This window comes from Rhinoderma darwinii, chromosome 4 (genome assembly GCF_050947455.1).
Source record: "Rhinoderma darwinii isolate aRhiDar2 chromosome 4, aRhiDar2.hap1, whole genome shotgun sequence".
Lineage (NCBI taxonomy): Eukaryota > Metazoa > Chordata > Amphibia > Anura > Rhinodermatidae > Rhinoderma > Rhinoderma darwinii.
In genome coordinates, this window is record NC_134690.1 from 215384519 (window position 1) to 215408818 (window position 24300).

At 39.9% G+C, this 24300-nt stretch overlaps 1 protein-coding gene across 4 annotated transcripts in view; it reads left to right on the forward strand.

Annotated features, from left to right (window-relative positions):
• MANEA (mannosidase endo-alpha) overlaps positions 1–16366 on the forward strand; it is a 37187-nt gene extending 20821 nt beyond the window's left edge. For all 4 annotated transcript variants that reach the window (XM_075862177.1, XM_075862176.1, XM_075862175.1 and 1 more), the window contains one exon: positions 15307–16366. In XM_075862177.1, the coding sequence (XP_075718292.1) occupies positions 15307–15943 (637 nt within the window). In that variant the 3' untranslated portion in view covers positions 15944–16366. The remainder of the gene's footprint in view (positions 1–15306) is intronic.
• The last annotated feature ends 7934 nt before the right edge of the window (positions 16367–24300 follow it).

Consider the following 24300-nt stretch of genomic DNA (forward strand, 5'->3'; position numbering starts at 1 on the left):
AAAAATTTAAGAAAAATACACATTTGGTATTGCTACCTCCATAACGACCTAAATATAGAAATATCATATTCTTTATCCTGCATGGTAAACCACATAAAAAACAATGGCAGAATTGCTTATTTATGGTCACCTTTCCTCCCAAAAATTTACCAAAATATGATCAAAAAGTCACATGTACCCCAAAATGGCACCAGTAAAAACTAAGCTCGTCCCACAAACAAGCCATTACACGACTTTGTCAAAGGAAAAATAAAACCGTTATGACTCTCAGAATATGGAGACACCAGAATGTTTGTTTATAGAAAAAAGGGGGTTTTATTCATGACAGCCTCATTTTTAAAATCTGCAATTTTTCACTTTGTGGTAATAACTTGGGAAAGGTTTTACCTATACTAGCGATTCTGAGATGTTATCATGACATTGGACTTTGTTACTGACAAAATTTGGTTGATACATTCATTATTTAATTGCGAAAAACACCAAAATGTAGCGAAAAATTTCACAAAGTAGCATTTTTCAAAATGTAAATGTATTTGCTTGCAAGACAGGCAGTTATACCACACAAAATAGTTGCTAATTAACATCTTCCATATGTCTACTTTAGATCGGCATCGTTTTTTGAATATCTTTTTTTTTTAATTTTTTAGGACGTTTCAAGGCTTAGAACTTTAGCAGCAATTTCTCACATTTCCAAGAAAATGTCAAAAGCCTGTTTTTTACAGGGACCAGTTCAGTTGTGAAGTGGCTTTGAGGGCCTATTATATTAGAAACCCCCAATAAGTCACCCCATTTTAAAATCTGCACCCCTCAAAGTATTCGAAATAGCATTTAGAAAGTTTCTTAACTCTTTAGACGTTTCACAGGAATTAAAGCAATTCAAGTAATTTTTTGACAAATTTTATTTTTAATCCATTTTTTGTAACACAGAAGGTTTTACCAGAGAAACGTAACTCAATATTTATTGCCTAGATTCTGCAGATTTAGGAAATGTCCCACATGTGGCCCTAGTGTGCTAATAGACCGAAGCACAGGCCTTGGAAGCAAAGGAGCACCTAGTGGATTTTGAGGCCTTTTTATTAGAATATATTAGAATATATTTTAGGTGCCAAAACAATTGAAATTCCCAAAAAGTGACCCCATTTAGGAAACTACACAACTCAAGGAATTTGTCTAGAGGTATAGTGAGCATTTTGACCCCACAGGTTTTTTTTGCAGCAATTATTGGAAATAAGCCGTGTAAATTAAAATCTCCATTTTTTTTCAAAGAAAATGTAGGTTTAGCTAATCTTTTTTTTGTTTCCACAAGGACTAAAGGAGAAAAAGCATCACAGCATTTGTAAAGCAATTTCTCCTGAGTAAAACAATACCCCATATGTGGTCCTAAGCGGCTGTTTGGACACATGGTAGGATTCAGAAAGGAAGGAGTACCATTTGGATTTTGGAATGGTTTCTGGGCACCATGTCACATTTGCTGAGCCCCTGAAGTACTAGTACAGTGGAAACACCCCAAAAGCAACTCCATTTGGGAATTTACACCCCTTGAGGAATCATCTAGGGGTATGAGGATTTTGACCCCAAAGGTTTTCTGCTGAATTAATTAGAATTAACCAGTGAAAATGAAAAAAATATTTTTCCCCAATAAGATATTGTTCAACATTTTTCATTTTCACAAGGCATAAAGAAGAAAAAGCACCCCAACATTTGTAAAGCAATTTCTCCCAAGTATGGTAACACCCCATATGTGGTTATAAATGGCTGTTTACATATATGGGAGGGTACAGAAGAAAAGGAGTGGTATTTGACTTTTGGAATGGTTTACGGACGCCATGTCGCATTTGCAAAAACCCTGATGTACTGAAAAAAAAAAAAGTGACTCCATTTTAGAAACTAGACCCCTTAAGGCATTTATCAAGGGGTGTAGTGAGCATTTAGACCACACAGGTGTTTTTCAGAAATTAATACGCAGTGGATGAGGCAAAGTGAAAATTGCAATTTTTCCACTGATCTGCCTAGTCACCGCACAATATCTTGTGCCCAGCTTGTGCCACTGGAGAATCTTGCCCCATAAATTGTTAAAGAGGCTCTGTCACCAGATTTTGCAACCCCTATCTGCTATTGCAGCAGATCGGCGCTGCAATGTAGATTACAGTAACGTTTTTATTTTTAAAAAACAAGCATTTTTGGCTAAGTTATGACCATTTTTGTATTTATGCAAATGAGGCTTGCAAAAGTCCAAGTGGGTGTGTATTATGTGCGTACATCGGGGTGTTTTTACTACTTTTACTAGCTGGGCGTTCTGACGAGAAGTATCATCCACTTCTCTTCAGAACGCCTAGCTTCTGGCAGTGCAGACACAGCCGTGTTCTCGAGAGATCACGCTGTGTCGTCACTCACAGGTCCTGCATCGTGTCGTCCACATCGGCACCAGAGGCTACAGTTGATTCTGCAGCAGCATCAGCGTTTGCAGGTAAGTAGCTACATCGACTTACCTGCAAACGCCGATGCTGCTGCAGAATCAACTGTAGCCTCTGGTGCCGATGTGTCCTCGCTCGTCCGACACGATGCAGGACCTGTGAGTGACGTCACAGCGTGATCTCTCGAGAACATGCTGTGTCTGCACTGCCAGAAGCTGGGCGTTCTGAAGAGAAGTGGATGATACTTCTCATCAGAACGCCCAGCTAGTAAAAGTAGTAAAAACGCCCCGATGTACGCACATAATACACGCCCACTTGGACTTTTACTTTTAAACACGCCCACTTGGACTTTTGCAAGCCTCATTTGCATAAATACAAAAATGGTCATAACTTGGCCAAAAATGCTCGTTTTTTTTAAAATAAAAACGTTACTGTAATCTACATTGCAGCGCCGATCTGCTGCAATAGCAGATAGGGGTTGCAAAATCTGGTGACAGAGCCTCTTTAAGCGGGTTCTCCCGAGTATGGTAATAGTTTACTTGTGGACGTAAACTGCTGTTTGGGCACACTGTAGGGATAAGACGGAAGGACCTCCATTTTGAGCATGGATTTTGCTTGGTAGTAGTTCTGTTTGAGGTATTGCTGGTATTTCAGTTTATAATGTGGGGGCATGTGTAATCTGTGTGAAGTACATGAGTATAATATGAGGGTATAATAATGGGGTAAATAATACAATTATCCATAGATATTTGTTACTCTGTGAAGCAATCCGTTATTCACATGCCAGAGTTGCACTGATAAACTGTTTTTTTTTTCTCATCCCCCTTTTTTAACACACTGCATCTTTTGGGGACTTTTTCTTGTTTGTAGTTTGGGAAATTTTGCTGGGAAAGTTTTGCCCTGGTATAATACGGGTACTCTCGATTCCAGCAGAAGTCATACAGATGTAGATGTCTTTACCTTGGCTTTTAACGCATTAAATAAACAATGGCTAGGTCTCTTATCTTGACTTTTTCAATGGCTTTTGTTGTGTGATATCACGCTGCAGCAAGTTATCAGAATCAAGTTAAAGATGGCTGCATCTGTATGTCCCTTCCCTTCCTAGTTCCAAAACACTATGGCCCTAAAACGGAAGGAATGTTCCCCTCTGGCCTTAGGATGAGTTCACAGATTTTTTTGACGCGGAAACCTCGCCGGAAAACGCACCAAAAAACGGCCGAAAATGCCTCCCATCGATTTCAATGGGAGGCGGAGGCGTTTTTTCCTGCGAGTGGAAAAACAGTCTCGCGTGAAAAAGAAGCAACATTCCCTATCTTCGAACGTTTACGTCTCTGACCTAACATTGACATCAATGGGAGGCAGGGAAAGCGTATTTCGCAGTGTTTTTTGTCCGCGGCGCTCAATGGCCACGGGTGAAAAAGCTGCGAAATCGGCGTGCAGGCAGAGCAAAATCTGCCTCCAAATTCCAAACTGATTTTTGAGGCTGATTTTCTGCCGGCAAAAAACTGTGTGAACACAGCCTTAACTTTTTTTTATTTTTCGGTTGATGGAGCAGTGTGTGGGCTTGTTTTTTGCGAGACAAGCTGTGAATTTTATTGGCACCATTTTGGGACACACATGACTTTTTGATCACTTTTTTTATTTAGTTTTTTTTAAAGAGGAAATTACTAAAAACAATTAATTCTGAAATAGATTTTTTCGGGGTTTCACCGTGCGTGATAAATTACATGTTAAGTTTATTCTGCGGGTTGATAAGATGACGGCAATACCAAATTTATAGGACTTTTCTCATGTATTTTTTAAAAATCATTTTGTTTTCTGTGTCGCCATATTCTAAGACACATAACTTTTTTTATTCTTGCGTTGACGAAGCTGTCAGTGAATTTTTTTTCAGCGGGACGGGTTGTCGTTTTTATCGGTACTATTTTGGAGTAAATGTGCCTTTTTTTTTAATCACTTTTTTTAAAATTTTTGGGGAGGAGATGTGACCTAAAAACGGGGATTCTGGCATTGTTTTTAATTCATTTATTTTTTTCGGTGGTCACCGTGCGGGATAAATTACATAATATTTTAATAAATTTATAGATTGGGTCATAGCGGACGCGGCGATACCAATTACGTATAGTTTTTATTTTTTAACGTTTTTTCCAATAATAAAAGACTTATTATGGGGAAAAAGGTAGTTTGGCTTATTTTTTTACTTTTTTTTTATTTTATTTGTCCCTCTAGTTAGTTATTCACTGACAGCAAGCCGATGAGGATCCGTTCCGGCGGGTCCTCATCGGCTTCTGTACAAGGCAGACACAACAGCCATTATTTGGCCTCCGGTTGCCATAGCGACCCTGCGATTGCGTCGCTAGGGTGCCGGTCGGGTAAAAACCCCTCAGATGCTGCGCTTTCTATTGAGCGCAGCATCTGAGTGGTTAATCGGCCGGATCAGAGAATAGCTCCGGTCCTGACCGTTACAGGACGATGTCAGCTGTAATTTACAGCTGACACCTGGCGGTGATGGTGCTGGCTCCACTTCTGAGCCTGCGCTATCACCATGACTTATTGGTACTGGGGTTTGCGGGAACCCTTCCCGACAGCGCCAAATATAGACGGCGGATGTCGGGAAGGGGTTAAAAGTAGTACAAAATGAACAAAAATCTATAAAGTTGGTATTGTCATCATATTGACCCGCAGAATAAAGTTAACCTGTTTATGCAGAGTGAATGCCGTAAAAGTAAATAATCCGTGTCAGAATTTTGTTTTTTGGTCTCGTCTCCCAAAAGATGACATAAAAAGTCATCAAACATTGCATGTACCCCCAAATTGTACCAATACAAACTGCAGCTTGTCCCGCAAAAAAAAGAAGCCCTCACATAGGTCCATCAATGCAAAAATACATCAAATTCTGACTGTCTGAATGCTATGATGTAAAACGATGGGCCAGACTAATTTATGCTCCCAGCAGTTTTTCGCTCTTAGACCCCACATCATAATTTGCTAGAACTCACAGGTGGACCTCGTAGATACAGTGCAGATTATGATTTTTTGGGACCTTGTGCTGTATATGGGGCTAGTGAAGAAGCCAAAGATTAGGCAATACTGGAGCGAGAATATTTTGTTAAATACCCTGATTCATGACATGGACCTGTCCCATGATATAAAAAGCTGGCCGTCCACATCGTCCAGATGGCATTGTGTAACACTTATCTTCTATCCTGATTTGCAGGCCAGACTGGAACATTCGTTCAGTTTCAAGAGATGGTCCCTGCCGTTACAGGAAGATGTCAGCTGTGACATACAGCTGACATCCACCGCTGATGATGCTGGCTCCGCTCCTGAGTCAGCGCCATCTTGCCATCGGTGACGGAAGCCTTTTAGGCCCCACCTACAGGCGGGTCCTGTAAGGCTTCCGTACTAGGCAGGGTATGTTCACACGGCCTGTTTTTCGGGCGAAAAATCGGAAGCAGACGGACGGAGCGTTTTTCGCTGCGTTTTTTTACGCGTAAAAAAAAAGGCTGCGAAAAAAGTGCAGGACACTCTGTGTGTGTGTGTGTGTGTGTGTGTGTGTGTGTGTGTGTGTGTGTGTGTCGGCACAAGCTGGGCAAAACGTATTTGGCACTGAAATAGCATATCTGGAAACATTTACTAATTTCTGGAAAACACCTGTGGGGTCAATTTTCACTACACATCTATATGAATTTTTAGGGCTGTCGTTTTACAAAATGGGGTCACTTCTCAAGGGTTTCCACTATACTGGTACCCGAAATCTGCGCCCAAAAAAAACAAATTTCACTTCTTACCTTTTTGAGCCCTGCCATGTGGCCACACATGGGGTATTATCTTACTCAGGAGAAATTCCGTACTACATTTTGGGGTGCCCTTTCTCCTGTATTCCTAGTGAAAAATAAAATTTTGAGCTGAAAGTACATATTATTGGGGAAAATTTTTTTTTAATGTTCTTTTCAAATCCCAATTCTAGTAAAATCTGCGACACATCTGTGGGGTCAAAATGCTCACCATACCACTAGATGACTTCTTTGAGAGGTGTAGTTTCCTGAATGGGGTCACTTCTGGGGGGTTTCCACTGTACTGGCACCTCAGGGGCTTTGCAAATGCAACCTTTCCAGCAAAATATGCGCTCCAAAAGCCAAATTGCGCTCCTTTTCGTCTGAGCCCTGCTGTGTGTCCAAATAGCAGTTTACAACCACATATGGGGTATTGCCATACTCTGGAGAAATTGCATACTACATTTTTGGGTGATGGTTCTTTTTTGCTAAAACGACATAACATTTATTTTGTGTCGCCAAATTCCGAGAGCCATAATTTTTTTATTTTTCCGTCGATTAAGTGGTATGAGGGCTTATTTTTTGCAGGATACGCTGCAGTTTTTAATATCATTTTGGTGTTTGATCACTTATTGAATTTTTTGTAGGAGATTAGGTGACCAAAAAATAAAGATTCTGGCGTTTACAATTTTTTTTTTTACGCCGTACACCGTGCAGGTTAAATAATGGTATATTGTAATAGTTCAGACATTTACGGACGCGGCGATACCAATTATGTTTGTTTATTTTATTTTTTTATTATGCTCCAATGGGAAAAGGGGGGTTTTTTGAACTTTTAAATACATTTTTTTACACACAATTATTTTTTTAACTCCTTTTTACTTTTTTTTTTATTAGTCCCCCTAGGGAACTTCAACCAGCGATTGCATTGTATTGCAGTATATCGTGATTCTGACCGGCAACTATTAAGCCTTGCCGGAGGCAGGGCTTAATAGGAGCACAAAGATGGCTGACCTGGGGGCCTTCATTAGGCCCCCAGGCAGCCATCGCCTCCCCGCGATTGCGTTTCGGGGGGCGCGATGAGCTGTTAGAGGGGGTCGCCCCCTCTCTTGAACGATTTAAATGCTGCGGTCGCTATTGACCGCATCATTTAACGAGTTAAACGAGCGGGATCACGCTTAAGCTCGATGCCGCTCGTTCCTCTGAAGTGTCAGCTGTAACAAACAGCCGACACCCGCATAGTATGGAGCGGGTTCACTCCGTGAGCCCATTCCATACTTCCCCTACCCGACTTTGGTGTATGGATACGTCAAATGTCGGGAAGGGGTTAATTTCTGTGAAACAGAGGGTTAACAAACTTCCTAAATGCTGTTTTGTATACGTTGAGGGGTTCCGTTTTTAAAATGGGGGATTTATGTTTTTGGTTTTAATATACAGGCAACTTCAGAACTTAAGTGATGCCTAAAAAAATAAGTTTTGCAAATTTAGTTGAAAATGTAATAACCTGCTATGAAACTTATAAGCCTTATAACATTTTTTTTATTTTTTTTTATTAAATCCAAAAAATGTTGCCTACATTTTTATTTTTATTTTTTTATAAATCGAGTAAACCTGACAATCAAAATTTGACCAAATAAAGTGGCACGTTAGATTTAAAAAAAAATGGGGCTGCGTCCTGAAATCCAAAACAGGCCATGGTCATTATGTAGGAAGTATAGAAAATGTGACCGCATCCAACTGAGTGTCTGTATAATATGATATTTATTCTTCGATGAAGTAAAAGCTACTGCCTGGGTCCAAACGTAGCTTTCACTTGAAGGAAGAATAAATATTATATGGACACTTGGTTGGATGCTGTCAGATTTTGTATACATCATGGAATGAGCACCAGAGGATTCCTGGGCATGATGAATTTTCCATTATTGTTTTGACCACTCAATACGTGAGAACGTGGGTGTACTCTGGACACTTAGGTGTTCAGGATATCTATATAGCCCTTTTGGGGTGGAAATTGGCAGTGGTCCAAGATTAGGGACTCCACTGGTGTGATCTGTATATGTATCAGTGATCTGTATACGTATCAATGATCTGTTGGCTGGATTTCCTTCTTTTAAGACCCATACCAATACCCACTCGTGTTTCCATACCACAACCACGCAGGTTTCTTTCATGCGGGGAGCAGGCCTAAAACAGGCAGCTAGCTAGAGTCAGTTACCGAAACCTGCCCGTTATGTCTGCTTATATAATTTCCCTGCCTGAGATCAATACTGCAAGTTAGTAACCGACTCCTTGCCGGCCTATACTATGCATTCAATTTCATTAAAATGTACTTGGATATAATGCTCAGTGTCCAAACTAGGGGACTCCAGTGAGATATGTAAAACACGTTTAAAAGAAATATATTTTAATCCCAAGTGTAAGCTTAGAAAGTTTCAGCAAAGGATTGTTGGAGCTAAAGTATTTAAATGAGTGTTGTGATAATGATAACTGTGGTTAGAGGTCTTCATTGAAAGGCAGTGAGGTGTGAGAACAGAGAGAAGATGAGCACTGATGTGGATGAATTGTTTAAGCAAGGAGCTTAACCCCTTAATGGCCGGGCCTGAAAAGACCTTAACCCCTTAACGCTCATTGACGTACTATTACGTCATGGTAAGCGCCCTGTTCGCGCTCCATGACGGAATAGTACGTCTCGGGAGTAATGGCCGTTTCGGCCGTCCTCCCGACACATACAGGAGCTGTGACAGCTGCTGTCTCGTTCAGCAGCTGTCACAGCTCCTGCAGCGGGGACCAATCGCTGTGTCCCCGCTGATTAACCCCTGAAAAGCCGTGTTCAATAGCGATCACAGCTTTTTAGGGGTTAAGCTGCCATCACCGGCCTGCTACACGACAGCGGCCGGCGATGGTGACTATGGCAACCGGACACCAAACAATGGCGTCCGGCTATGCTATAGACGGAAGCCTAGTGGGTCCTGATGAAGTCAGGAGCCACTATGCTTGCTGTCAGTGAGTAGCTGACAGTTCTAATACACTGGACTACGCATGTAGTGCAGTGTATTAGAATAGCGATCAGGGCCTCCTGCCCTCATGTCCCCTAGTGGGACAAAGTAAAAAAGATTTAAAAAAGTTAAAAAAAGATGTGTAAAAATAAGAAAATAAAAGATTTAAAAGTAAAAATCCCCCCTTTTCCCTTATCAGTCCTTTATTATTAATAAAAATATATAAGCAAACAAATAAACTATACATAATTGGTATCGGCGCGTCCGTAACGGCCTGAACTACAAAATTATTTTATTATTTATCCCGCGCGGTGAACGCCGTAAAATAATAATAAACCGTCCCAGAATCACAATTCTTTGGTCACTTCACTTCGCAAAAAATGGAATAAAAAGAGATCAAAAAGTCGCATGTACCTAAAAATGGTATTGATGGACACTACAGTTCGTTACGCAAAAAATAAGTCCTCGCACGGCTTTATTGATGGAAAAATAAAAACGTTATGGCTCTTAGAATATGATAACACAAAAAGTGAATGATTTTTTTACAAAACGTATTTTATTGTGCAAACGCCATAAGACATAAAAAAAACTATAAACATCTGGTATCGCCATAATCGTATCGCCCCGCAGAATAAAGTGAATGTCATTTATAGCGCACGGTGAACGCTGTAAAAATAATAGAATAAAAAAACAATAGTAGAATTGCTGTTTTTTAGTCACCGCGCCACTTAAAAATAGAATAAAAACTGATCAAAAAGCCGCATGCACCCCAAGGAAACTACAATGGATTCCTCAAGGGGTCTAGTTTCCAAAATGGGGTCACTTTTGGGGGGTTTCCACTGTTTTGGCACCACAAGACCTCTTCAAACCGGACATGGTGCCTAATAAAAAGGAGGGCTCAAAATCCACTAGGCGCTCCTTTGCTTTGGAGGCCGGTGCTTCAGTCCATTACCGCCCGAGGGCCACATGTGGGATATTTCTCAAAACTGCAGAATCTGGGCAATAAATATTGAGTTGTGTTTCTCTGATAAAACCTTTTGTGTTATAAAAAAAAGTGGTATAAAAAGGATTTTCTGACAAAAAAAAAAGTAGATTTCACCTCTACTTTGGTCAAAATTCCTGTGAAACACCTAAAGGGTTCATAAACTTTCTAAATGCTGTTGTGAATACTTTGAGGGGTCTAGTTTCTAAAATGGGGTGTTTGATAGGGGTTTCTAATATATGGACCCCTCAAAGCAACTTCAGAACTGAACTGGAACCTAAAAAAATAAATAAATGAGGCAATACTTCGCTTCTTACATTATACTGATAATGAGCCGTGCCCACCCCGCGATGACCCCAGTTTTGACCGTTTGTATAAATGGAGACCCCTATTAGACCGTTCCAGTGCCCGGTTTTCCCAAGCATACACCCCCGAGAAGTGTATTTCTATTGATGAGTCCCTGGTACATTTTAAAGGGAGGGTTCAATTCCGCCAGTATCTGCCGGGTAGGAGGGCAAGCTATGGCGTAAAGATGTATAAGCTGTGCGAGAGTGCATCAGGGTATACCTACAGATTTAGGATATATGAAGGGAAGGACACCAGTATTCAGCCCCCAGAATGCCCCCCCCCCCTTACTGGGAGATAATGCAAAAATTGTGTGGGATTTGGTGCACCCACTGCTGGACCAGGGTTACCACCTCTACCTGGATAATTTTTATACCAGCATCCCACTCTTCAACTGCCTCGCTTCCAGAAGTCCTGCGGCATGCGGCACTGCTAGAAGAAATCGGAGAGGCCTCCCTAAGACTCTGCAGGGCAAACGCTCAGAAGGGGTGAGAGCAGGGCACAATCTAGCAGCAACATATTGTGTTTAAAGTACAAGGACAAGAGAGATGTCACACCAGTACCCATGTACCTGTACGAGGTACCAGTACAGAGACCCCCAAACCAGACTGCATCCTGGACTACTATAGGTACATGAGAGGGGTGGACTTGTCAGATCAAGCCCTGAAGCCCTACAGTGCTATGCGGTGTGGTATAAGAAGCTGGCCGTGCACATCATACAATGGCATTGTACAACGCGTACGTGCTACATCGATGTACAGGCCAGACGGGAACTTTCCTGGAATTTCAAGAGGTGGTTATCAAGAAACTAATTTTTATGGACCAAGAAGGGGAGGGGGGGGCACCCAGTACTTCTGAAGGCGAGGCCACACGCATCGTACCAGGGCAACACTTTCCAGGAGAAGTTCCCCAAACTGGCAAGAAAGAAAAAAGTCAAAAGAAGTACAAAGTCTGCTATAAGAGGGGGATAAGGAAGGACACAATATATCAATGTGACACATGTCCCGAAAAACTAAGGCTCCGTATGAAAGAGTTCTTCAAAATTTATCATACATGATTTTTAATCTACCCCAGTTTTACTTACCCTGATGCACTCCGCACAGCTTATCCCCCCTCGTCTTTCCCCTCTTAGCCCTGCTGCGTGCCTAGGCAGCTGATTACAGCCACATGTGGGGTATTGACGTACCCGTGAGAACCCAGATTACAGTTTATGGGGTGTATGTCTCCGGTCAAAATGCTCACTACACCTCTAGATAAATGCCTCAAGGGTGTAGTGTTTAAAACGGGGTCACTTCTTGGGGGTTTCAACTGTAATGGTACCTCAGGGGCTACTGCATACATGACTTTGCACCAAAAAATCCCCAGTAGGCCAAATGGTGGTCCTTTCCTTCTGAGCCCTCCCATGGGCCCAAACGGCAGTTTATCACCACAAATGGGGTACTGCCGCACTCAGGACAAATTGGGCAACAGAATGGGGTATTTTATTTCTTGTGAAAATTAGAAATTTTCAGCCAAAACTACATATTATTGGAAAAAAATAATTTTGTTTTAATTCCCAGCCCAATTCAAATAAGTTCTGTGAAAAAACTGGGGTCAAAATGGTCACTACACCCATAAATGAATTCCTTGAGGGGTGTAGTTTCCAAAATGGGGTCACTTCTGGTGGGTTTCCATTGCTTTGATACCTCTGGGGCTCTGCAAATGCGACATGGCACCCGAAAACCAATCCAGCAAAATCTGGACTCAAACAAACACATAGCACTCCTTTGCTTCTGAGCCCTCCCATGGGCCCAAATGGCAGTTTATCACCACAAATGGGGTATTGCCGCACTAAGGACACATTGGGCAACAAAATGGGGTATTTTGTTCCCTGTGAAAATAGGAAGTTTTGATCATAAATTACATCTTATTGGAAAAAATTTCATTTTTTTAATTTCACAGCCCAATTAAAATAGGTGCTGTGAAAAAACTGTGTGGTCAAAATGATAACAGACATAAATTAATTCCTTGAGGGGTGTAGTTTCCAAAATTGGGTCACTATTGGGGGATTCCTACTGTTTTGGCACCTCAACACCTCTTCAAACCTGGCACGCTGCCTAAAATATATTCTAATAAAAAAGGGGCCTCAAAATGCACTAGGTGCTTCTTTGCTTCTAGGGCTTGTGTTTTAGTCCACGAGCACACTAGAGCCACATGTGGGACATTTCTAAAAACTGCAGAATCTGGACAATACATATTTAGTAGTGTTTCTCTGGTAAAACCTTCCGTGTTACACAAAAAAGATTGAATAAAATTGAAATTCAGCAAGAAAAATGAAAATTGCAAATTTCACCTCCACTTTGCTTTAATTCCTGTGAAATGCCTGAAGGGTTAAAAAACTTTCTAAATGCTGTTTTGAATACTTTGAGGGGTCTAGTTTTTAAAATGGGGTGTTTTATCAGGGTTTCTAATACATAGGTCCCACAAAGCCACTTCAGAACTGAAGAGGTACCTTTAAAAAAAAGGCTTTTGAAATTTTCTTAAAAAAAAAAATAAATTACTGTTTATGTTCTAAGCCTTGTAACCTCCAAGAAAAATAAAATAATGTTCAAAAAACGATGCCAATCTAAAGTAGACATATGGGAAATGTGAACTAGTAACTATTTTGGGTGGTATAACCGTCTGTTTTACAAGCAGATGCATTTAAATTCTGAAAAATGCTATTGTTTATAAATTTTCCCTAAAATTTGCAATTTTTCAACAATAAACACTGAATATATCGTCCAAATTTTACCACTAACATAAAGCCCAATGTGTCACGAGAAAACAATCTCAGAATCGCTTGGATAGGTTTAAGCATTCCGACGTTATTACCACATAAAGTGAAATATGTCAGATTTGAAAAATGGGCTCTGAGCCTTAAGGCCAAAACAAGGCTGCGTCCTTAAGGGGTTAATGACCAGCTCAATTTTTCTGTTTTTGCCTCTCTGCGTTTCAGCAGCCATAACTTTTTTTATTTTTTCATTGACGTGGCTATATGAGGCCTTGTTTTATGCGAGAGAAATAGTATTTTTTTTCCCCCAGTTTGGGGGTAAAAAAATTTTTTTTTTACGCCGTGAATATAGGAAAAAGCGATTCTCGGAATAGTTTTTTTTTGTTTATTTTATCCCGTTCACGTTTCACGCTAAATAACCCATTAGATTAATTCTTCAGGTTATTACGGTCGTGTAGATACCTAATATGCGTAGGTTTTTTATTTAGTGTAGGGGCAATAAAATGTATTTAATGGAAAATAAAGACTCTTTTTGGGACTTTTTTTATTTATTTATTTATTTGTTTTTTGTTACTTTTTTTTTTTTTTTAAATCCCATCAAGGGATAACTTTATTCGTAACTTTATTTTTTACACTGGACTCTGGACTCTTGGGAACTTTCAGTGCAGCAGTAATTTTTTTGTACCCTTCTCCAGACCTGTGCCTCCACACAATCCTGTCTCTGAGCTCTACTGGCAGTTCTTTCCTCCTCATCGCTTGGTTATTGCTCTGATATGCATGGTCAGCTGTGAGATCTTATATACACAGGGTTGTGTCTTTCCAAATCATGTCCAATTGGATGAATTCACCACAGGTGGACTCCAGTCAAGGTGTAGAAACATTTCAAAGATCTAGAGAAATGGGAGACCCCCAGAGCTAAATTTCAAGAGTTATAGCAAAGGGTCTGAATACTTATGTCCGTTCAAAATTTGAGTTTTTCGTTTTTAATAAATTAGGAAACCTTTCTAAAATTTTGTTTTTCACATTTTAATTATGGGTTATTGAGGGCAGAATGATGGGGAAAAACTTGATCTTTTTGTTTTCGCACAAGGCCCCAACATAACAAAATGTGAAAGGGTCTGAAGACTTTCCGTATGCACTGTGTGATCAAATCACAGACACATTGTAGCAGTGTCAGGGGGTGACCATGAAATTAGCAAATACCAACAATGCCACTAATACCAACAATGCCACTTAATTGTATAAGCTATGAACACCATGTATACACATGGACAGTTATGTTATTATTTGCATCATTACAGAAATTTCAAGCAGATGTCTACATCTATTCGCTTGTCTTGATCTGGCTGGGAACTCTGGCATTGTAGCTCCTGACAGCACTGTTCATATATGGACAGTGACGTCAGGATATTCCCTGGGCACAGCGCTTCAGGCGACAGGTTCGGGCGGCGTATTTTACTGTCTCCTATATGGTGAGATATCTTGCAGCCTTCCGTTGGAGGCATATGTTGAGAGTCCTCCCGACGTATACCTCCGACGGAAGGCAAAAAAACGTGATGTGAGGGAGGCCTTAATATAAGCTGCTGTCTGCAGCATTGTTAATCGAATAGAGTTGGTCCCTGTTTTCAGTTAATGGAGAGTGAAGGCTGTATTAGTGTTCTCATGATCACAGCATCCCCTCTGCTTTCTCCATCGACGGTTGGTGTAATTTGATTTACACTATTGTTTCTCACACTTGTAAAGGAATAATTCAAATTATAGTTTATAAATCTGGGAATCGAGGTTAACCAAAGGAAAGACAATGTTTATTCCCTAGAAGTAGTGTTATGAGGAAAGGTAATATCTTTTTATTTTCGTAAGAAAGATGGTGATGTCATCAGTAGCAGAATATCTGACCTTAGACTAAAACTACAAATAACCCAGGGACTAAGTAGTGAGGTAAATTCTGCATTTTCAGTGTTAGTTGAAAGACCGTTTCTGTATTTTTTGATTATTTTAAAATTGCTTTCTGATATTGATTTGTTTATGTAATATTTTCTAGATATGGGGACCATCCTGCTCTTTACAGATTCAAGACCAGAACTGGTAGAAGTCTACCAATGTTTTACATTTATGATTCCTATATAACACCATCTAATTCATGGGCTAACCTCTTAACTGCTTCTGGATCCCACAGCATTCGAAATACCAAGTACGACGGCATTTTTGTGGCCTTGCTTGTAGAGGAAAAACATAAGTTTGATATTCAAAGAGGTGGCTTTGATGGTATCTACACTTACTTTGCCACAAATGGTTTTACATATGGTTCCTCACATCAACACTGGCAGAGTTTGAAACATTTTTGTGATTCCAACAATTTGATATTCGTTCCAAGTGTTGGGCCAGGATACATAGACACTAGCATTCGTCCTTGGAACTTTAAAAATACCAGAAATAGAATTAATGGGAAGTATTATGAGACTGCGCTAAATGCAGCATTGCTGGTGCGTCCTAGCATTATTTCCATCACATCGTTCAATGAATGGCATGAAGGAACTCAGATTGAAGCTGCTGTGCCTAAGAAGAATGCTCAGATGAAGTATGAGGACTACTTGCCTTATAAACCTAACATTTACCTGGAGCTCACTCGAAAGTGGTCGGAAAAATATATGAAAGAAAGAGAAGAGTGGCTTGTTTAATGACTTAGGAGTTTTATGTACACCAAGCAACTTTACTTTTTTCACTTGAGAAATCACAGTTGGTATTTTGTTAATAGTTAGGCCCGATGCACACGACCATAAAAATCGTCCGTAATAACGGACACATTCATTGCTATGGCCGACGGACACCTTCACGTATATTTACGGGAAGGTGTCCATGCTGTAGAAACCCGTAAAAAAATAGGGAATGTCTTATTTTTTTTATTTTACAGACTGTGCTACCATACTTTATAATGGGAGCACGGCCCGCAAATACGGACAGCTGTACACGGCCGGCCCTGCCGGTAATTACGGACCGTGTGCATGGGGCCTTAGTGAAGATTTTAATTGGTAGTTAATTGCTGACATATCAATGTTGTACACTGGAATTTAAAGTATATTAAATTACTTACGACACTGTTACCATTTCCACAGACTTAACTGGTTTTAAAATGTTTTTAAATCTTATTCCTGGATTTTTTAGATTTGCTTTGGCAATTCAGGCCGAAATATGACTGTCATGAGACATTTTTTTTTAATGTCCTGTTTGCTGTATACATGGATGCCAATGATATTGTTTTTAAAGAAGCACTCTGTTTTTTTTCCCCCCATGCTTGTATTTTACGTGTAGCTGCTCCTTTCTGGCCCATCATGTGGTCACGTGATTTCCATTTGACTCCCTGAATTATACAGCGTCTGCTGTAGGGCCCGGGAGTCAATCTCTCAATGCAAGTCTGTGAAAGCCTCAATGTGAGTCTCATAGTTTTGCATTGAGAGACTGACATCCATTTTCTACATTAAACGCTGTTTGATTTAGGGAGTCAGAGTGGAGATCACGTGACCCTAAGGCAGCCCGGAACGGAGCGGCTACCCGTGAAATACATCACCAGGTAAGCAGATACATCTGATTTCCTTGCACCTCAATCACGTTTTTCAATGGCGGGGAGGTTGGGGATGGGCCGGAGTGTTTCTTTAAAGGGTTTCTATCTATCATAGGGCCTGCAAGGAGCACAATTATTTATCAGATTCCTCTACACACGGACAGTTGACCTCACAATAACTGCTCAGCAATAGTAATGTGTTTGTCAAAGCACTCACTGAAGCTCTGCCCCATAGACTTTCAGAGACTAAAAAGGGTTTAACACTGGCCCATTATAGCATTCACAGAACGCTCGTTGCCGATAATTGCCCTGTGTAAACAGGGCAACGATCAGCACATGAACGAGCAAACACTTGATCATTTGCTGGTCGTATAGTTTTAAAAGTAAAATCTCATCGTTGTCGGCAGCACATCTCCCTGTGTAAACAGGGAGACGTGCTGCCGACATGATAATGTATGGAGACGAGCGATCAGAGTAACCACCGCTCGTCCTCATCCATAGCTCCGTGTGACCGGAGCAAACGAGCGCCGAAGAACGATGTCTCGTTGATATGCGCTCGCTGCAGCGGCCGAATATCGGCCGCTGTAAAAGGTCTATACTCTGGGTAATTCTTTTGAATTCAAATACCCCTGACACAACCAGGGTTGAATCACATAAACAATACACAGTAATTACCTGCGGTATCCAGAAAATATCTAGATGGCGTGGTACTATTCACCAGCTATGGACATACTCCAGGGATACAAAAAATTCTATCATACACAATTAGTGTAATTTCTAAGCCCCAAGTATTGCATAAAATGTCCACAACACTGACCATTCATAACGCGTTTCCCCAACCTAGTTGGTTCATCAGGGGACAATACTGGACAATTTGTTTGTATTTGGAGACTTATAATGTTATAGATAATTATATAATAAATATTTGCTTGTATCGGCACATTTGTGCCAGATTACATCTCACGACTCCTGGGAGTAAAGATGACAATTTGTTGAGGAAGGAACAGGTGGATAAAGATGATCCATTTTACAAGGCTTGCTGGTTTGTAGAAGCTGTAGTTGGAGGCTCTGCATTCCACATGGTCTGTGATGACTTCCTGGGAAGGAAAGTCCTGCATGCGTTGTAAAATGGATCATTTTTATCCACCTGTTCCTTCCTCACCCAATTGTCATCTTTACTCCCAGGAGTTGTGAGTTGTAATCTGGCACAAATGTGCCGATAGAAGTAAATATTTGTTATATAATTATACCAGTATAGGTCTCCAATTACACACAAATTGTCCAGTATTGTCCCCTGATGAACCAACTAGGTTGGGGGAAATGTGTTGGGACGGTTATGAAGTGTCAGTATTGTGATTATTTTGTGCTTAGAAATCACACTAATTGTGTGTGATAGATATTTTTGTATACCTGGAGTTTGTCCATAGGTGGTGTATGGAACCATGCCATCTAGATATCATTTTCTGGATAATGCAGGTGATTACTGTGTATTTTTCATTTGATTCAACCCTGGTTGTGTCTGGTATTTGAATTCTAAAGAATTACCCGGAGTATTTTAACCCGTTAGTGACCGCCTTTTCACAGTGGCCACTAATGGGCTTTATTCTGATGCATAAGCCTTTTTATGGCGCTGCATCAGAATAAATTATCAGAGCAGGGAGCCTTTAAATCTCCCTGCTCTCAGCTACCAGAGGTAGTATAGCAGCGATCGGATGATCACACAGTAAAGTCCCCTAGTGGGACTAATAAAATAAGTCATCAAAGTGAAATAAAGATTATTAATAAAAAGTACAGTAAAAACATAAATCCATTTTTTTCCATAAAAAGTGGTTTTAATAAAAGTGTAAAAAAAAAAAAAAAAAAGTACACATATGTGGTATCGCCGCGACCGTAATGACTCCATTAATAAAGTTAATATGTAATTTAAACCGCAAGGTGAATACCGTAAAAAAAAAAACGCAAAAAACAATGGCGAAATTGCAATTTTTTTCCATTGCCCCCCAAAAAAATCATAATAAAAATGAATCAATAAGTCCCATGCACCCCAAAACAGTACCATTCAAAAGTATGTCTTGTCCCGCAGAAAACAAGCCCAAAAAATCACTACATTGATTGAAAAATAAAAAAATGACGGCTCTTGCAAAGCGATGATGCAAAAACAAATAATTTTAGTTCAAAAGTGTTTATATTGTGCAAAAGTCGTAAAACATAAAAAAAACCTCTACATATGTGGTATCGCCGTAATCGTACCGACCCATAGAATAAAGGTAACATGTTATTTACGTCGCATAGTGAACTGCGTCAATTTAAAAACGCATAGAACAATGGCGGAATTTCAGTTTTTTTTTTATAATTCCCCCCCCCCCAAAAAAGGTTAATAAAAGTTAATATAAAAATTATATGTACCCAAAAATGGTGCTATTAAAAAGTACAACTAATCCCGCAAAAAAACAAGTCCTCATACAGCTATGTAGACGAAAAAATAAAAAAGTTATAGCTCTTTGAATGCGACTATAGAAAAAAGAATAAAATAGCTTGGTCATTAGGGCCTAAAATGGGCCGGTCACTAAGGGGTTAATAAAAAAAGTCAAAATAAAATCAAAAACCCACTTTTTCCCCTTACAAACTGCTTTACTATTAAAAAAAACAAAATCTAGCAAAAAAGTTACACATATTTGGTATCGCCGCGTCCGTAACGACCCCGACTATAAAGCTATTAGAGAAAATGGGAGGAATCCTCCAGCTCACCTTGATGCAGGTTCACACTGCTAGTAGTGCTCGGGTCCTCGTGTCGGCCCACGGCATGTATATGGAAGGAAGACAGAGAGTAGATCCAGCGCTGAGATAAATATGGTGATTAAAAGGGAAACTTCTTCCAAGTTTTATTCCATAATTAAATTTAAAATCAGCAGGGAGTATTCCAAGGTACAAGGGGTAGTTGAGGATATAGGCGGTGCCTACGCGTTTCAGACGCCAGCTGCGTCCTTACTCATGGCTTGTTCTAAAACTATGACATACATGGCTGGGTTTTATATCCGGTCAATCATGTGAAATAGATTGCGGTCCAGAAAGAATGACCTTCTGGAACGCATAATGGATTCGTTAATTGAACGGCAATATATAAAGAGGAACACGTGGATTTACAGGGTCCAGAAAAGTAAGTATTGTATGTTACTAAACGTCTTCACTTTAATATTTAAATAATTCTATGAGGAATTCTGGTAATGTTGCGATTTATATTCCTATGATTTGACAGGATGTAAACTTTATCAGCCGATAGAACTTGTATAACAAAATATAAGCAGAGTGACTAATGTGGTGCTTATTTAAAAGAGAAAAAAAAATCAATATTTTAGAGAGAATTTGGAGAGCTTCAGGTTAAATGGGTACTACAATAGCCAGAATGGCTTGGAGTACAATGGACGTGACATAGAATATATTGCATTGATGTATGTCATTATTTTCCATATCAAATTACATGTTTTCATATGAGGATGTTTAAATAATAACTGTTCAGGCAATTTCACATTATGAGTATGTGCACACGTAAACTGATTTACGTCTGAAGTTACGGTGCTGTTTTCAGGAGAAAACCGCTCCGTAATTGAAGACGTAATTGCTCCTCCTCACATTATGCGAGGCGTCTTTGACGGCCGTACATTTGAGATGTTCTTCATTTAATTCAATAAAAAACTGCTCAAATTACGTCCAAAGAAGTGTCCTGCACTTCTTTGACGAGGCAGTCATTTTACGAGTAGTCGTTTGACAGCTGTCAAACGACAACGCGTAAATGACAGGTCATCGGCACAGTACGTCGGCAAACCCTTTTAGGGTATGTTTACACGGCCTATTTACGGACGTAAATCAGGCGTTTTTGCCCCGAATTACGCCCGAAAATAGCGCCTCAATAGCGCTGACAAACATCTGCCCATTGAAAGCAATGGGCAGACGTTTGTCTGTTCACACGAGGCGTATATTTACGCGCCGCTGTCATATGACGGCGCGTAAATAGACGCCCGCGTAGAAGAAGTGACCTGTCACTTCTTTGGCCGTAATTGGAGCCGCTATTCATTGACTCCAATGAATAGCAGCGCTAATTACGGCCGTAATTGACGCGGCGTTCAAGCGCCTGCACATGCCGGTACGGCTGAATTTACGGGGATGTTTTCAGGCTGAAACATCCCCGTAATTTCAGCCGTTACGGACCCCCGCCGTGTGAACATACCCTTAAATGAATGGGCAGATGTTTGCCGACGTATTGGAGCCGTATTTTCAGGTGTAAATCGAGGCATAATACGCCTCGTTTACGCCTGAAAATAGGTTGTGTGAACCCAGCCGAATCCTTATTGATAGAGTATTACGGTCCCACTCATTTGTATTGGAATATTCATCCTTAGGGTTATCCGCAATAGTGGCTGTGGCAGAATCTACTTCCTTTTGGTTGTCCTGCCCATGGTTAATCAAATCAGGCGTAAGAAAATGTCTCTTTACTGTTAGATTGCGCATGAATTTATTGACATCAAGTAGAGTATTGAATGGATCAAAATTCTGGCTAGGGGCAAAATTAAGGCCCAGAGAGAGTACTTCCACTTGTGCTGGAGAATGTGTGATAGATGAAAGGTTGATGACATTTAGATTGGGTGTTGAATCTTGCGGGTTCAGAGGCGACGACTTTGTTCTTGATCCATACGGTCTATGTTTCCTGTCGCCCCTCCTACCTCGTTTTTTGACACATAGTTAATGTTCTCAGATCTGTGATTGTATTTATGTCGCATTCTTAGACCTTCACTGTCAGATCCCTCATTTCCTCCATCCATCGAGTCTGGTTCAGTGGAACTGAAACTGACTCTATTTGGACTTTCTCCATGTTTTCCTTGATACCTCCGGTTTTTTAAAATAAGTTTGATTTTTTTATTGCGGCTTCTGTACCGTTTATTCCAATCATATACTTCGTTATTGGCGTAATCGCGTAGGTCCAGTTGGAATTTATTCCTTTTTAACCTCCGCTATGGATTTGTCGAATTTATCTATGTATTGGGAGGTGCGTGTTTAAAGCAATAGAAAATCAGATGAGAGAGCCCATGCAAAGTCTGTTCCAATGTGACCCCAAAAAAAGTTTTTCCCGATTCAAGTAACACTGACACATTTACAATAAATAACTATATTAATTGTAATACCGAATCAGTTATTTACATTATTGAATGTGTCAAATGCAATCTGAAGTACATAGGATGTACAAACCGTAAATTCAAGACTAGAATACTTGAACATTTAGGTTACATTAGAAACCAGAACATTATCAATATTTCTAATGCCGCCAAGCATTTCATTCACCATCATAACAGATTAATAAGTACATTTAAGTGTTACGCAATAGAAAAAATCCATACCCCCAAACGACGAGGGGACATTAAACATAAAATACTAATGATTCATTAGAAAATTTACACTGCTAAGACACTTTGCAATAACTCCGGCACCCCCGATTGGGAATTGTCCCTCCGTTTCTCACGATTTAGCACTACTGTCTGTTGACGTGCTCCCTAAAACTGATTTTTATCCCATGCATCATCGTGGCTTTGCCATAGATACCTATTTTTAACTTGGTTAATAATGAGTTTCAGATCTTTGATCGTCCCACGAAATTTAACGATAATTTGACATTCTCTGAACGTAGAGCCCTCAAATCCCTTTCTACCAATGATCTAATAGTGATTTGATCGGCTGATAAGGGTGGGAGCATAGTTTTACAGGATAGAAGTGACTATATTAAAGAATCTCTGAGGTTATTATCTGATACTACCTTTTATCAAAAATTGGACAGCAACCCCCTTACCATTTTTTCTATCGAATACAAAACCCTTCTAGTCCAAGCTTTCGATAACTGCTTCTTGCCGAGGAAATAATTGAATTTCCTTCAAGTCCCCTTTCTATACCACTTACCAAAAATCCACAAGTCTGTGATAGATCCTTCTGGTCGTCCGATCATCTCCAGTATAGGTGCTTTGACCAGTAACCTGTCCCACTTCATGGACCTACACCTCCAACCATTGTTTCTCAAACTGCCTTTACACGTTACGGATTCCACACAGCTTCTAAGAGATCTCTGCGATATCAATGAGACTCATGACCTTACCTCCCTGTGTTTTTTAACGCCCGATCTCTCTGCGTTATACACTAATATCCCTCATGAAAAGGGGCTATGGTCTAATGAAAGTTGCCGAACTACAATTTCCAACATGCAACGTGCTCAGTGCCCTTTTATTCTTGACTCTATAGATTTTATTTTGAAGCATAATATATTCACTTTTAACACACATTTTTGCTTACAAAAAAGAGGTTGCGCTATGGGCGCTCGCTTTGCTTCCTCTTTTATGTAAACCTTTTATATGGGGTTTTTGAAGATTCCTTTATATATATGATAGACATGGTTTTAATGATATTATATTTTATTGTCGCTACATTGACTATCCTTTATTTGGAGAGGGGATGTATCTGAAGATTCTCAATTTATTGAATATCTCAACAATAACTATTTCGGCCCAACTTTAACACATAATTTCTCCGCCTCTAGTATTGATTTTTTTAAACCTTCCCATCAGTAAAGATTGTAAAAGTCATTTGGTCACCAATACACATTTCAAAATTGTTGATGTCAATAGCTTCTTAAATTTTAATACTGCTCACTACCCGCCCTGGCTAAAGAATGTCCCCTTTGTCCAGTTTAGGCGCATAAGGAAAAATTGTTCCAATGTTAGACAATTTCATTTGGAATGTAACACCCTCAAAAAACGTTTTCATTATAAACATTTCCGTCACAGCCTTATCAATGGTGTTATGAAGAAAGCTTCCAAGGTTACGCAAGAAACATGCATCTTACCTTTTGCCAGGAAAATGAATTCATCGAGATTTGGGCATAATTTCATTACTACTTTTAAATCAGGCAGTAAAACCACTGTTAAGATCCTAAACAAACATTGGCATATTTTAAAGTGTGATCCTATCCTTCGCATTATTTTGGTACCAAGTAGACTACGCAATCTCGAACCTGTAACTGAGACTGGCCTTCCAACCATTCTTGGTTCCTTTTAGATGTAGACATCTGAGATGTTTATGTTGCAATAACAATACACATAGGACCAATACCTTCACGTCAATAGTAACTGGGGCACTTTCTCTATCAAGTCTTTTATGAATTGCAGTAGTGAGTATGTCATCTATCTTATGAAACGCCCTTTTATGTTGCAATATGTAGGACAAACCACAGCAAATATGCAGCAGGATCAACAAACCACGCTTTATTGTCAAAAGTGTTTTTTTAAACGGTGTTTCTAGACCTTGCACTTTATTGCATAATGGTGATTTTAGTAATGTGACTATTGCTCCCATTGAGCACATCCCTTCCAACATAGCTGACAGATTCAACAGATTAAAACATAGGGAGAGTTTGGGGATTTATAAATTATCATGTTTACA